General features: G+C 43.9%; 1 protein-coding gene across 9 annotated transcripts in view; it reads left to right on the top strand.

Annotated features, from left to right (window-relative positions):
- The window catches only part of LOC122618221 (pleckstrin homology domain-containing family G member 5), a 56,504-nt gene extending 44,405 nt beyond the window's left edge, over window positions 1-12,099 (top strand). For 4 of the 9 annotated variants that reach the window (XM_043794482.1, XM_043794483.1, XM_043794487.1 and 1 more), the window contains 11 exons: window positions 2,651-2,866; window positions 5,570-5,667; window positions 5,733-5,827; window positions 5,901-6,022; window positions 6,357-6,734; window positions 6,800-7,027; window positions 7,090-7,434; window positions 7,558-8,230; window positions 8,307-8,478; window positions 9,297-9,401; window positions 9,719-12,099. In XM_043794482.1, the coding sequence (XP_043650417.1) occupies window positions 2,651-2,866; window positions 5,570-5,667; window positions 5,733-5,827; window positions 5,901-6,022; window positions 6,357-6,734; window positions 6,800-7,027; window positions 7,090-7,434; window positions 7,558-8,230; window positions 8,307-8,478; window positions 9,297-9,401; window positions 9,719-10,037 (2,751 nt within the window). In that variant the 3' untranslated portion in view covers window positions 10,038-12,099. Of the gene's footprint in view, window positions 1-2,650; window positions 2,867-4,299; window positions 4,903-5,569; window positions 5,668-5,732; window positions 5,828-5,900; window positions 6,023-6,356; window positions 6,735-6,799; window positions 7,028-7,089; window positions 7,435-7,557; window positions 8,231-8,306; window positions 8,479-9,296; window positions 9,402-9,718 lie in introns of all 9 variants that reach the window. The other 5 variants (XM_043794485.1, XM_043794481.1, XM_043794488.1 and 2 more) reach the window with 4 other exon arrangements.
- Window positions 12,100-13,515: the final 1,416 nt, after the last annotated feature.

Below are 13,515 nucleotides of genomic sequence, written 5' to 3'. Positions count from 1 at the left end.
AAGGCAAAGAAAACTGAATGAATGCACGTAAGCAAAAGCAATTATGAGAAAACTGGATGATGTATAAAAATGTCACAGCTTAATTGCCTTAAATTCTGTTGATATATGGTTACCCTCATGAATCCTTGCAATTAAACTCGAATTCCTTGCAGTTCCTTGGCAATCACTACCTAATTTGCTCTTAAACGTCTGAGCACAGGACAGTATTTTTGAGGGTGTCCGACTAAAATCGTAAAGTGATTTTCCGTGTTTCCAGTTTCCTTCTTCTCCTAGATTGCCGTCCTTTAAGCAGTCTTGTTAACATGGAAATTCCGTGGTCTTAGAACACATGAGTTGAAGTCTTTAAGTGATAAGATAATCGGGCTTGTAACACTGTAAGTTAATTTTATCTACTCAAGATCCGTTAGTTATGGAGTGCCACATTGCATTGTTCTACGCAGTATAAACAATCAGAACTATTATTTCCTCAGCCCGGATTCCACAATGAAAAGTGTTTATTTTATGGGAATCTACGAGCACGAGTATAAATGGCTCATGAATACTTTTTGTTTTGTGTGTGGGAAGCTAAAGGCCAAACTAAGCCAAAAGACGAAGCGGACACAAAGGAAAATGTGTTTTTATGACAATGACAACTCAAAGATATTCTCTACTTTTAAATGGTATTAGTTTATTATGAAATATTTAACTTTTTTGTTGGGATAGGTCATGTACACACAATAGAACTGCACATTTATTAGTTCATTATTATGAACTAATATTTGATAAAATCATTTACGAGATGCCATTTTTCTTGTACTGTTTTTTTTTTTTATCTTATACTAATTCTTTTTAACCTTATGCTACTTCGTTTTAATCTTATACTATTTGTGCCATTCCAATATACCCAATCCTTCAGCAAATCTGCCCCAGTAAGCCAAGCCGCAGTGGGCGGCAACTCACAATATAACCGGAAACAAAAACATAAACCAAAGTAAAGGGCAAGGCAAAGGGTCGCCGGGTGAGGGCCGCCAGCTGGAAATTGCCGAAACAGAATGTGAAATATTGTCGTCAGCAGGAATAATAGACCAACGCCCGTATCCTTGGGCGCACTCAGGGCTGGTCGGTGGTCCTGGTGGTCGTGGGTTCCGGGGGGATTAGCGGCACCAGGGTTGAGTGGCATCCGCCCGGAGCTAAAATTCTCGCAGCTTGGATGCCATGCATGCCGCAGCCTGCATTCGAGTAGGAGGTCACCATCATCCATCCACTTTCCTCCTCCTGGCAATCCAGCAATGCGAAGCTGTCCAATTGAAGTAAATCCCAAATAGCTGGAAATATGAGAACAGTGTTTTCAGAAATTTCTGTGGTAATTAACCAGCGCAACAAAAAAAGATTGTAGATGGAATATATTATAGATTGTGCCATTTATGTTTTCGGGCTATACCCGTAAAGTTATTCTATCTTTGGTGGGCAGAAAAAACCTTCTGGATCTCCTATCCGAGATCCGCAGTTCAACTTATCTGAGTTGGGCATGAGATGACCGGCTACAATATACCCCCTTGCATTCTGCAGCGGTTAATGTGAATTTAAGCGCACTTTAAACCGAAGCACTGAGATGTGTATATCGCAGTCGGGTGGGTGGGTGCCTCCTTAACAAAGGACGAAGGCTGATGGGCGGTGGGCGAGGCATTGACTTTGGGGCGGACCCTGACTTTGGTCCACGTCCACACTCACTTGGCCAGCTGGGGGCTCTTGACTGATGTAATCTCGGTGCATTAGGCGAGGGAGGAAGCCGTCGAGGACACGTCTAGGGCTCTCTCGCCCGCTGACTCAATCTTTTTGTTCTCGACGCATCTTTTCGTTGGTGGTTCACCATCGACACAGCCAAGATGCCTAGTTGCCTGGTTGCCTAGTTGCCTAGTTGCCACATTACCCAGTTGGCCACCCCGCCGCAAGCAATTTATTTTTGCCCGGCAAATGTCTGAACACTTTTCATTGTCCTGCAACGCCCCGTCCGGCACCAAAAGCATTCAAAACATTATTCTCAGCATTAAGCGCGAATATTCAGTATTCAGTAATTCGATGTGGCTCCTACGCTCTTGGATCCCCTGGAAGCGCTGTCTTGATGGCACTGAGTCAGTTTCGCCCACGAAGGTCTTCGCGAGCAACACAATACATTTCCGTAAGGATCTTAAAATATACAAACGCGTATCAGCAGTACGTCCAGCATGGCTTTTTGTAGCTTATAAACTAGATAAAAAACAAAAAGCTCAGCTCATCCACATCCAGATTACTTCCGGATTTATGCTCTGGTTATAAATCAGTCATCGCGGTTTCTTTGCACCACATTTTTTAGAAGGTTTACTCTGGTTTAAAAACTGTGCTATAATGTGCAGGGTAGTTTTAATTAACATTTTTTTGTATACCCTAATCTTGCTTTATATTTTTTTTTGACCTATATTTTGATTGCAATAATTTCATGAAACCATAAAACACAACACATTTAAATTGCACTCTTCATTTGAATGAAACCGAATTGGAACTGGCGCCAACATGTGAAAACAATATGTGAAAAGCCCTTAATAACGCGAATAAAATTTAATTATGAGTATCTGTCTCACGCTTCAATGATTGCACCCAGACTCACAGATTTCGATTCCACTTTCCGTTCCAGCTGAAATCGAAGAGCCTCACGCACTTGGATGGCCTCGACTCGGGTGTGGTGGCCTGCCAGCACGGTCCTCCGGGAATGGCCACCAGCATCACCACCGCCACCACCGCCACTACAGCCATCACAGCCAGCACAGCCAGCACGGGCAGCACCAGCGCCACATCCGGACTGTTCGCCACCACTGGAGTCCCAGGATCGCTGGGCCGGCAGGCCAATGTGGTAAGTGGTGGTCAGGGGACCGAGGGCACATGCTAAACCATCGGCCAAGTGCTAGGACTTGGCCACTTAGTCAGCACATCCGTCTTGGCTAGACAGCGTTCACTGCGAGAAAAACTATGATTTAAAATCAAGAATTAAAATTATCGAAAAGAGATCAAGCAAAAAAAGCAAGATAGCTTCGGCTTTATATAGCACGTTGCTTTTTCTTTTAAATAGCTAGTCATTTCCCGCCTGTTTCCATGGCTGCTATATATTAAATTCTATAATATAAAGTCACTGGTCTAACCGAATCAGAGCTTTTGAACTTAATTCCCAAAAACGAATATATTAGTTGCATTATTTGTTCGTCTACTCGGCTATTCGTAAAATTCGCAAATTAAACTGAATTAGGAACTTATAGACCTAATTCCAAAAATATCATAATATCTGTATATTGGTTCAAATATTTATCTATTCCATATGACTTGAAATTCTTGATTTTAGATTAGTTATCCAGTGTGTAGTGTTGCGTAAGGTGTACAGTGTAGTGTGTTTTCACTGCAAGTTTGCTATTCCAGCGTCTTAGTCCCTAGAGTGAAAGTCCTTTCGCAAATTGATAACAAATTACTTTGCTTGCTGTTTTGGTCTGTTTTTGATTTGTGTCAATTATAATTTTTTTAAACCACTTCTCCTCTTTGTGAAGCGTTCGTTGATTTAAGCGCCGTCAGTTGTTTTTTACTTTGCACTAACTTTTTGTACTTGTTAGTTACTGGATTTCTGTTGTCAATTTTAGCCGTACGTGACTTTCTGCGATGTTCACCCTCTTTCTTTGAATTTTACGTTAAATTTATAGTTCAAAGTTTTAAATCGAACTAGTCTTTGCTTAAATAAGGTGTTCAAGTTTAATTCGATTTAAAAGCTTTTACAGCTTAGGAGTGCATTTCCCAAACTATTTTTTCGTATGAACGTTTGGGTATTGTTTCTTTATCAGATTTCCAATAATAGTATGAAATGAATTTGAATGGCAATTGCGAAACTAACTCTCTAAAATGATAACATCTTTTGTTGAAATGGTTCTGTAGTATACGAATACTATTAATATTAGTGTTGCACTTTTGGTATTTGCTTGACATATTTTGTAGCTAAGTATTGCTTAACAATTGGGCGAATTTGGAAGATGTGCACTCTAGAGTAGAGCCTATATTACATATAGAGTTCATTGCCAAGTAATCACCTGACAAAATATGCTCACAATATCTGTCTTCCCCTCTCTGTTTTCTCTCTCTCTCTCTCTCTCTCTTTATTTTTATCTATATCTCCCTCTCCTCTCACTGTCTCTATATAATACCTAAATGGGCTTAATAAACTTTGGTTTTTATTTGTTTGCTGAACCCTGAAACACCCCGCTGATACCCAAAAAAAAAAACTAATACAATAAAAAAATAAAATCTCAGACTGAAAAGGGTGAACGAGCGGGCGGTTGCCTGTCACCCTCGGCACCACTACCCTCGCACACCCCACTGCACCACCCACCCACTATTTACACCCAGGCACCGCAGATCGTGCGGCGGATGCCTTCGCTGATGCTCTCGCCCACTCTCGATGAAACCACGAAGACGGCCAGCTCGTCCTGCTTTGGTACCGGTCACCCCAGTGCCGGATCCTTCCACCAGCACCAGCACCACCACCATCATCAGCAACCGACTGGCAGCGTCAGCACCGCCGGGGCTACCGGCCACACTGGCACCACCACCTTCACCTTCACCTCCACCTCCACCACGTCAACTCATGCGATACCCTCCTCCAAACACTTTCAGTCTGCTGGCGAGGCGGCGGCCACATCCTCGTCCTCGACGCTTAGTCCCCACAGTGCCGCAGCCGCGACCTTGGGTGGAGGTGGAGGTGGAAGTGGTGGTGGTGGTGGTAGTGGTGGTGTTGGTGTTGGTGTTGGTGTTGGTCTAACCTCCCCGGTCGGCTGCACCCCGTCCTCCGGCTCGACGGTGAAAAAGAAATCCTCGTTCATGAAGCGCAAGAAGCCACTGCTGACGCGCAGCGAGGTGAGTGGGTATCAAGTGAATCAACTGGAGCCCTTGATTCACCTGGTCAAAAGACAAACAAATCCAAATGGCTGCACAATCAGAACGGCTTGTCACCCCAGCGCGAAGAAAGCCTGCAGTTAAGGATGGCGAATTATGATGGGTGATGGTGGCAACTGTTGGATGGGGAGGGAAGACACATTTTTAATTCTTTATTCTTTATTTGCCTTTGTCGCCGTAATCAGCTAAAGTTGTTCTAGAACTTTTCCTGCTATCCTTTCCTTTTCCCATTTTCCTTTTTTGGTTTTCCACGGCCAACGCTTTTCTGTCACTTGCCGAGCAAGAATTCCGCCTCGTTTCCGACCAACACAAACACGGAGAATATTTCTTGATGTTTGCTTTTATTTGCAGTAGTTTTTGTAGGCGGATGGGATACAGAATCACCAACAACCCATCCCCACGCGGCCCCCAATCCTCCAAGATGCAATCTTCACACTTCGTAGGGCCATCAAAGAGAGTGCTTTGTGGCGGTCGCAAGTAATTTTTGTCAGTGCATCTCTTTGTGGCCTTTTCGAGAGCTAGATTGAAAGCTCCTACTTTTGGGTCGGTCCGTGAATTTACAGATTGGGTTCCGCATCAACGGAATGTCATATTCGCCCACTTAATGCTGTACCATTCATTTGTCTAGGTATCCAGTTCCGAGTTCTTCTCCGTGTCATTCTGCTTGGACTCGTCGCAGCATCCGGATGAGGAGTTTATTCCGGCCACCAAAGGCGTGACACTACTGTGAGTCCCTAGATAATGCGCATCCGGATAATGTAATAATGATTTAAAATCGGCCACACTTTTAGTAACGCACTCAGCCACGCCCTGCGTAGGCGGAACCTCAGCTTTACACAAATCACCATTACGGACAATAATCCCACGCCCAGTTTTTTAGATGCAGGTATGACGTGTAGATTGAGCTCCCTCGGATTCTTCTACATTTTGAGCTTTTTTTGTTCCGTTTTCCCCGCAAGGTCCTTCGCTCCTGCCCGTTTCCGTGGATGAGCAGACCGATGTGGAGAGCCTGGCGGGACACCATCTCTGCATCACAGAACGAGGCAGCAACCGCAAGCCCCTGCAAAAGGCAGCTTCCTTTGTAAGTTTTACGCAGAAACGGGATGGGTTTTCTATTTTGTGGGAACACCAGAGTAGGTTAACTTACCTGGGGTAAAATAAAATTAAAGCTAATGAAAAGGGTCCTGCCATGTAATATTCTTAATTCCCGTCTGGGATGAAAATGTCGTTTATTAATGCCGGAAATCATATACAATTACGCAGCTTAAACAGCGCTTTATGTTTAAGCTTAAATTCTACTAAATTTGAATGTGACATCATGTTCGTTTATCCAATTCTATTTAAGTAGATACTGAGTATATATACAAGTATTTCCTTAAGTATCATTTATTTATGTTAAATCTCGTCAATCACAGGGTTCCCGACAACCGCCGCCCCGACTCCTGCCCTCCGTCTCCACCGAGGAGACCAGCGAGTCGGGAGTGGCGCCCGGAAAGCAGATCAAGCAACGGTGGTCTTCCATATTCGGAATCAAGAATCCCCAGCAGAGCCAGCTGTGCGAGTTGCTGAACAGCTATGCCAAGAACGGAGTGCCCCAGCGGGCTGACAGCATGAACTTCGACCACCCGGACCTGGGCAACTCACTGGCCTATCTGCAGGATATGCACAAATCGTGGCGGGACTTTGTAAATAGCGATTCGATGAGCGAGTCGGAGATCAAGATCCAAACGGCCATTTGGGAGCTGGTCACCACCGAGGTTTACTACATTCACGCCCTGCAAACAGTGACTGATGTGAGTGGTTACTCTTTGAATCCTATGCCGTAAGTAGTACGTCTGATCTGTGGATGCATTTGCAGTTGTTCCTGGCCTGTTTGGAGGCCGTGCAGGAGGAGCGTCTGCTGATCGACGTGGACCAAGCTCGATTGTTCTCCAATGTGAGGGCTGTGTGCGAGGCGAACATCAAGTTCTGGACACTGTGGCTGTATCCCATGGTGGCACACAGTGTCATCACCCACGAGCCCCTGCGATGCGCTTTTTTTCAGGAGGGGTTTCTTTCCTTCGCGTCCATTTTTGCGCCATATAAGGTGGGTCTTGAAAACGGATGTTCTTAAATATGATACTGATGTCTCTGGGAAATCCTCTGCAGATCTACTGTGCGGAACAGAGCACCTGCCAGTTCTATTGCAAGGAGCTAAACCATAACAATGCCTTATTCACCTCCTACTTGGCGTGGTGCGAGTCGCAGAAGATGTGCAACCGCCTGCGACTCGCGGACATTGTGGTGCGACCCATGCAGCGACTGACCAAGTACAGCCTCCTCCTGGCGGCTATCAAGAAGCACATGAGCGATGTGGAGGAGATCGAGGCCATCGACGTCATGATGCACAGCGTGGAGAACTTTGTAAGCAGTGTGAACAACCACTTGACGATGCGGCAGGAGAACGAGCGACTCAAGGGCGTGATGGTGCGGATCGAGTCCTACGATGTGGTGGTGAGTCAAAGGATTTTTCTTCATTTATCTGACTGCGATTTGTTCGCAATACATTTTCCTTTTTCTTCGTGTTATCTCTGGTTAACTAACATAGCCTATTTACTTGTTCCCCAATCCTTGCAGGACACCAACAACGAGATGCTGGACAAGCTGATCAAGCAGCACAGCCAGATGTTTGACCTCTGTGCCCCGATGCGTGGATGCCCGGCCTACCATGTGCGCCACCTGTTCATGGAGGGCGATCACAAGTTCAAGGACAACCTCGGGAAGTCCGATGTGCACTGCTTCCTGCTCACGGATCTACTCCTGGTGTGCAAGACGATCGCCAAGCGGGGACTAGGCGCTCTAAAGGTCATCCGGCAGCCGTACCTTACCGACCAGCTAATTGTTCAACTGGCGCCGAACAACACACTGAATTGTGTGTACCTCAATGAGTTCCAGGTGGCCACCACGGCGTTTACGCTGCAGTGCACCGAGGCCAAGAACTGGTACGACGCCCTGTGGCGGGCGAAGACGATCTACCAAAGACTGAAGCGCGGAGGCGGTGGAGGCAGCGGAAGTGGAACGGTGGGCGGCGGCGACAGCTTCCGGTTCGGTGGGAGTGCCACAAGCGGCGGCACCGCCGATTCCCTTGGCGTCCGCAAGTCACCGATGAACTCCTCCATCTGCAGCCACGTCTCCAGTGCGAACAACAGCCACAGCGGCAGCGTCGAGTGGAACGACTCCCGCAACATATCCGTCGACTTTGAAAAGACAAACTCGGTGTCCAGCGACGAGGGCTCCAGCATAATGACAGGTGAGTCATCGGAAGTCTGAACATCCAGGTTCTTGCTTCTTCGGATATATCTTTTCGTAACTTCTCACACTTACAGGCAACCACGGAGTGAACCAGAAGGGCAAGCAGCAATTGATCAGTGGTCTGCACAAGGCCAAGATGGGCATTATCGGCCAGATGGGCTCCAAGTCGGCGAACACGCTCTCCGTGCAGCCAATGAACCATCTGGGCCAGAGCCTGCCCAACCTGAACATGCATCACAGCCACACGTAAGTTGCGTAGAGGGTGCACCATCACCACCACCAACACCACTACCGCCACTGATCATGACCAGCTTTTAACAAAATCAAGCTAGCACACATCACCAAACCACTATCATAGATCACCAGATCCCAAGATAACCAAACCACCAGATCACCAGTTCAGATCCCTGTCCAGTCATGTGTGAGCGTTCCCAGGGATCGGTTTCACTCTGTTTATGTTGTACCATACTCTACATTTAGTCATCATATTTATACACTGTTTTTAGCTAATATCCACTGTAGTCATATTTTATATATTAAAACAAAAAGCAAGAAAATAAACATTTTTATTGTGAACTGTACGACTTGGATTCATGACTAATTACCACCTGCCACACCCAATATAATTTGTTCTAATAATAATTTGTATTTAATATGTCAAGATATAAAATACCCTTTTCGAGGATATTTTTAGGTGTAACCTAAAAATATAATCTAGAACATGAATTTCCGAAAATGTTCGTTTATTGTGAATCTAACACCTTTAATAATTGAGCCTTATTCCGCTTTGCGATCTAAGTAAGAAGCGGTAAAAAGTATCGCACGTGAATGTTCACTCCACTAAACTTGGTGAAAAGAAAGGGTATTTCATACTTCGGTTTCCGCAGCTATGATTATTTTCTTTTGTTTCTTGCGATTGCTGCTTGCAGCACGCCTTTTATCCTTTTACCGTCACCGCCACCGCCCACTGCCCACCGCTTGAGTTTCCGCTTCCCCAATTCCGACACCGGATCCAAATCCGCCAGCCTGTGCTCTTTACAGTATAACCTTTGTCCTACTTGTAGTAACAATACTCTGCTCGTGCCCGGCTCCACGACGAGCCACTCGGGCAACATGTTGTTGTCGCCCAGCCATCGCGGCATTTCCTACCCGCCACCGAGCCCAACGAGGTGAGTGTCTCTCTGTAGAGATTAGAGTTCCCCAAGTGCCACGTCTGATTGTGTGTATCCCGTGTATAACCAACCTGTGTCTTTGTCGTCCCTCCCCGCCAACAACAAACAAAAAACAAACAACAAATACAAAATATAACGTTGCGACCTGTCGTTTATCCTCTTGTGCATCGTCCTGAAATCGATCGATCCCGATCTCATAACCCACATCCTGCGCCTCATCGCAATCGCCATGTGACCGCCGCATTGCCATCGACTAACCAACCCACCGTTGCTAATGCGTGTCCTTCGTCCTGTTGTCTCCGTGGCTCCTGTAGAGTTCCCCTGCGCCGTGGCATGGCCTTCTCCACGTCGACGAAGAATCCGCCGCTGCGCAAGACCCGGAACATAACCTCCCAGAACAGTATTAACTGGCACCAGATCCCGGCCACGCCCACGCCGCCCAGCCCAAGATCGCAGTACCAGTCGCCGGGAGTGGTGTGCATGCAGAAGTCGCTGCCCCTGCTGCTGCCCACGAACACGGATGAGGGTCAAGGTCCAAGTCAGCCACCGCCCCCGCTGCAAAAGCAGTTCTCCCACCAGGCTCCTCTGCCCACCTCCATTCACAACCAGTCGAGCACCGAAACGGACGTCTGATGAGGACGGGTTGGCAGGAACTCATACCCACGGAATGTACTTACTCATATGTCCGCCACACACTACATAGATAAACTTAATATACAAGATACATTTGGAAAATCGACCTTGATTCCCGCTCGCATTGGCACCAAAATTTAACGAAAGATCTAGAGATGGCTGATTTCATATCGCTGATCGATTAATTAACTTGATTCAGATTAGTGTGATCATTACAGAAAGAAATTAAATACACAGGACAAGATAATAAGTGAATAGTTCCTCTTTTGAAAACCTATTTAAAATGCAATATACTCCAGTGCGTGATCAGAGGCGACTTTCCAAATATTCAATTAGGATTTCATGAGCTTGTAGGACATCGTGAGCTTGTAACGTGAAAACTGCACTTTTGGGTCCAAAGCTGATATTGAACTTTTATACATTCCATAACTGACTCTCCACTGAGTCCCCAGCCTTGGCGAGATTACATTTCAGAACACAACGCTCCGCACATTCGCCATTTTAATCTTCCCATAACGATATGAAGACAAATAAAGTTTAACCAAACTAAAGTTAGATGTACTTGTTACCATAGAATACGCATAGTGCGAATGCCATATATACAGAAATATACCTAGATTGATCACAAGCTTTATGAATAACTTACTACTGTACTATTGATGTAAGTCGTTACTTTCCTTGAGTAGTTAAATCAAATGTTACGGTCTAAATAAAACAGAATAAACAGAATATATTTAAATATATCTTACTGGCTGCCTATTGTTGTCTGCATGTATTATAGACCAAGTTTTTCTAATTTAAAATGTGACATAAAATTTATTTTTTTATACGTAATTTTATGTTGTAATCTACACTTATCTTTCTGCTGGCTCAGACCTATTCAAATTAAAATAAAAACAGTTGAAAAACAACTAATTTTATGTATTACAAATGGAATTCCTCAGTTCTCATTTCTTTGGATAGGAAACTAAAGTAGCTCGAAATTATTGTAACGGAAAAGTTTGTATACCAATATAGAGTATTAGCCGATCTTCGGTCAAAGGATGTATAGATAATATTGTTTACTTAAGTAGCAAAAAATTAGGTATCCTGTAGTCTTCTTCCACAAGTCACAAAATTGGTATAAGCAAAAGAACACAATTTAACACGATTTATTGAAGCAACAAAAAATGGATTTCCAAATCTGGATTATTATCCGTCTGTTAAGCTATATGGATATGGGTGATACTGCTTTATTTGAGTTTGCGGAAAACTTAGGTTTAGAAAGCTCTAGTTGAAATTTAATTTCCCAGTTGACTGGAGTTACTAAATCAACAAAATAATTCTTTGATATAATTTTCCAAATCACTTTATAAACTTTACAACTGTGAGATTAAAAAGCATGTTCTTCGAGCTAAGATACCGTAACATATTGGAAAGTAAAATAAGGTATAGATATTGTTCTTCCTTCGGAATCTGTTTTGATTTAAGGGACTACACAGTGAGGCTTAGACTTGCAATCTGCGATGTTTGGCCAAACGATTTGTACATAATATCAACGGGAAAGCGTGACATAAGTTCTAAATTACATATAGAGAGACAAACGAATACATATACACACCATTTATGAATAGGGACTATATTTATATAAATGTATATGGTAAAATGTGTATTTTTTGGGAAAACAAGACGCGTAGGTGGCACAATACTTACAATATACAACCGCAATACAAAGTGTTAACTGTATTTTATGTACGAATACTTACCAATATATAGGGGCTGCGTAGAACTGAGATCGTATCTTAGCCATATTAACCTGTAACGATATACATTCGTGTACAAATATCTTATCTTCTCCTCGGAATCATCCAAGGAGTATATGCATACATAATATAGTAATATGGTACGTGGTACTTAGAAGTTGAACTTAAATATTATTGCAACTATATCTATTTGCAATTTATTTACAAAGGAATAAAAACCAAAATAAAAACAAAACCAAAACCAAAGAGTAAAGTGCAAGAAAGCTTTATTTACACGCTTGAACAATAAATATCAAAATTATTTGTAATGTAAACAGCCAGTACCCTGCGTTTTTATTTCACTTCAAACATCGTAATCTGTAAACTGACACTCGCATATTTTTATTAATGGCAAAAGCGCAGCTGCCCTTTTCGCCGATTAAATCACTTTCTCGAGTTAAACAAATGCCATTTAAAACCAATTACCAACCGAAAGTGCCCAAATACGAACAAAATCAGTGTTTCTCCAGTGACATCGGGCCAACTGCGCTGGACAACATCGCTTATTTAACCATTAAAAAGTTTTGTGGCAGCTGCAGCCAACCATAGATATCGAAGGAGGCACCGAGCCAAGGATGCAACTTGATAAATGAAGGACCACCGTGCCGGGACAGTAATGTCATTGGAGCAGCCTTTACTAATTGGCCTGACTTTTTGATCCAATTACTCACTGCAAAGTTGTTGTCAAACTAATGATTAAGCCATTTGAATATTTGGAACAGTAATAATATATGCTTGGCAATAAATCTTAATAGGTAAGGACCTGCAATTGAAAGGGAATACATTTAAACGTAGGATACAGTTCTAGTAAAACCCCATTCTAATTGCATCAGTCTGGTCTCCCATTTAAATCGTATTTCACGTAGATTAAAACGCTTAGATTAAATCCGCATAAAACCGCCATTTCACAGTTTCCACAGCGAGTTAACAAATGATGTTCCTCCTGCTTATCCTTGCATTTGGCGGGAATATTATATAGTGCAGGCCACCAGGAGAACACTTAAAACAGACGATGCATGCAGCAGCCACGCCCCCAGTCCGTATTCCCCATCCAACCATCCACCCGTCCACCCAACGCCCCTTTGCTTCATGAAAAGCATTATGATAAATGTCGTAATTCCGCGATTGAAGTGTTCTGGCTGGCAGTTAGTCAGGCTGCTTGCCTCGGATACGCGGATCCTGCGGCTGCGATAGTTATATTTAGACGTCTCATAATGGCAGTCATAAAAATACGCAATTTGCGAGCCCGCTCTCCAGCGGAAAATACTCGGAACGGCGAATCCCCATTGAATTCCATTCCCCGTATTTCTATTCCAAAGGACCCACTTGGAGCATCTGAAGCTGGCCGGGTGCACCCGCTGCACTGGCAAATGGAATCGAGTAAATGGGTTTACGGCTTGGTGCGTGGTTACAACCTTGAAACTACGCCGAATTGTAAATTCTAGCAATTTGACCTTGTTTCTGGCTTAATGTTATGCAGAGAACATCAGCGAATTACCTTTAAACAACTGGATGGGAATGTTTAATAATGTCTAATAGATTTCTTTGCCCAATCTCCACTGCGCTTCATGATAGATAACATTAACAGATTGTGCCTCCACCTGACTTACTAAAATGATTGTGCAAATATTAGTTCAAGCTGAAACTGAAGCAAAGTAAAGGGAAACTAGCTGTTCCAGGTGCGGCTTTAAAAACAA

Source organism: Drosophila teissieri, chromosome 3L (assembly GCF_016746235.2).
Source record: "Drosophila teissieri strain GT53w chromosome 3L, Prin_Dtei_1.1, whole genome shotgun sequence".
NCBI lineage: Eukaryota > Metazoa > Arthropoda > Insecta > Diptera > Drosophilidae > Drosophila > Drosophila teissieri.
This window is presented reverse-complemented; position numbering and strand designations above follow the sequence as displayed.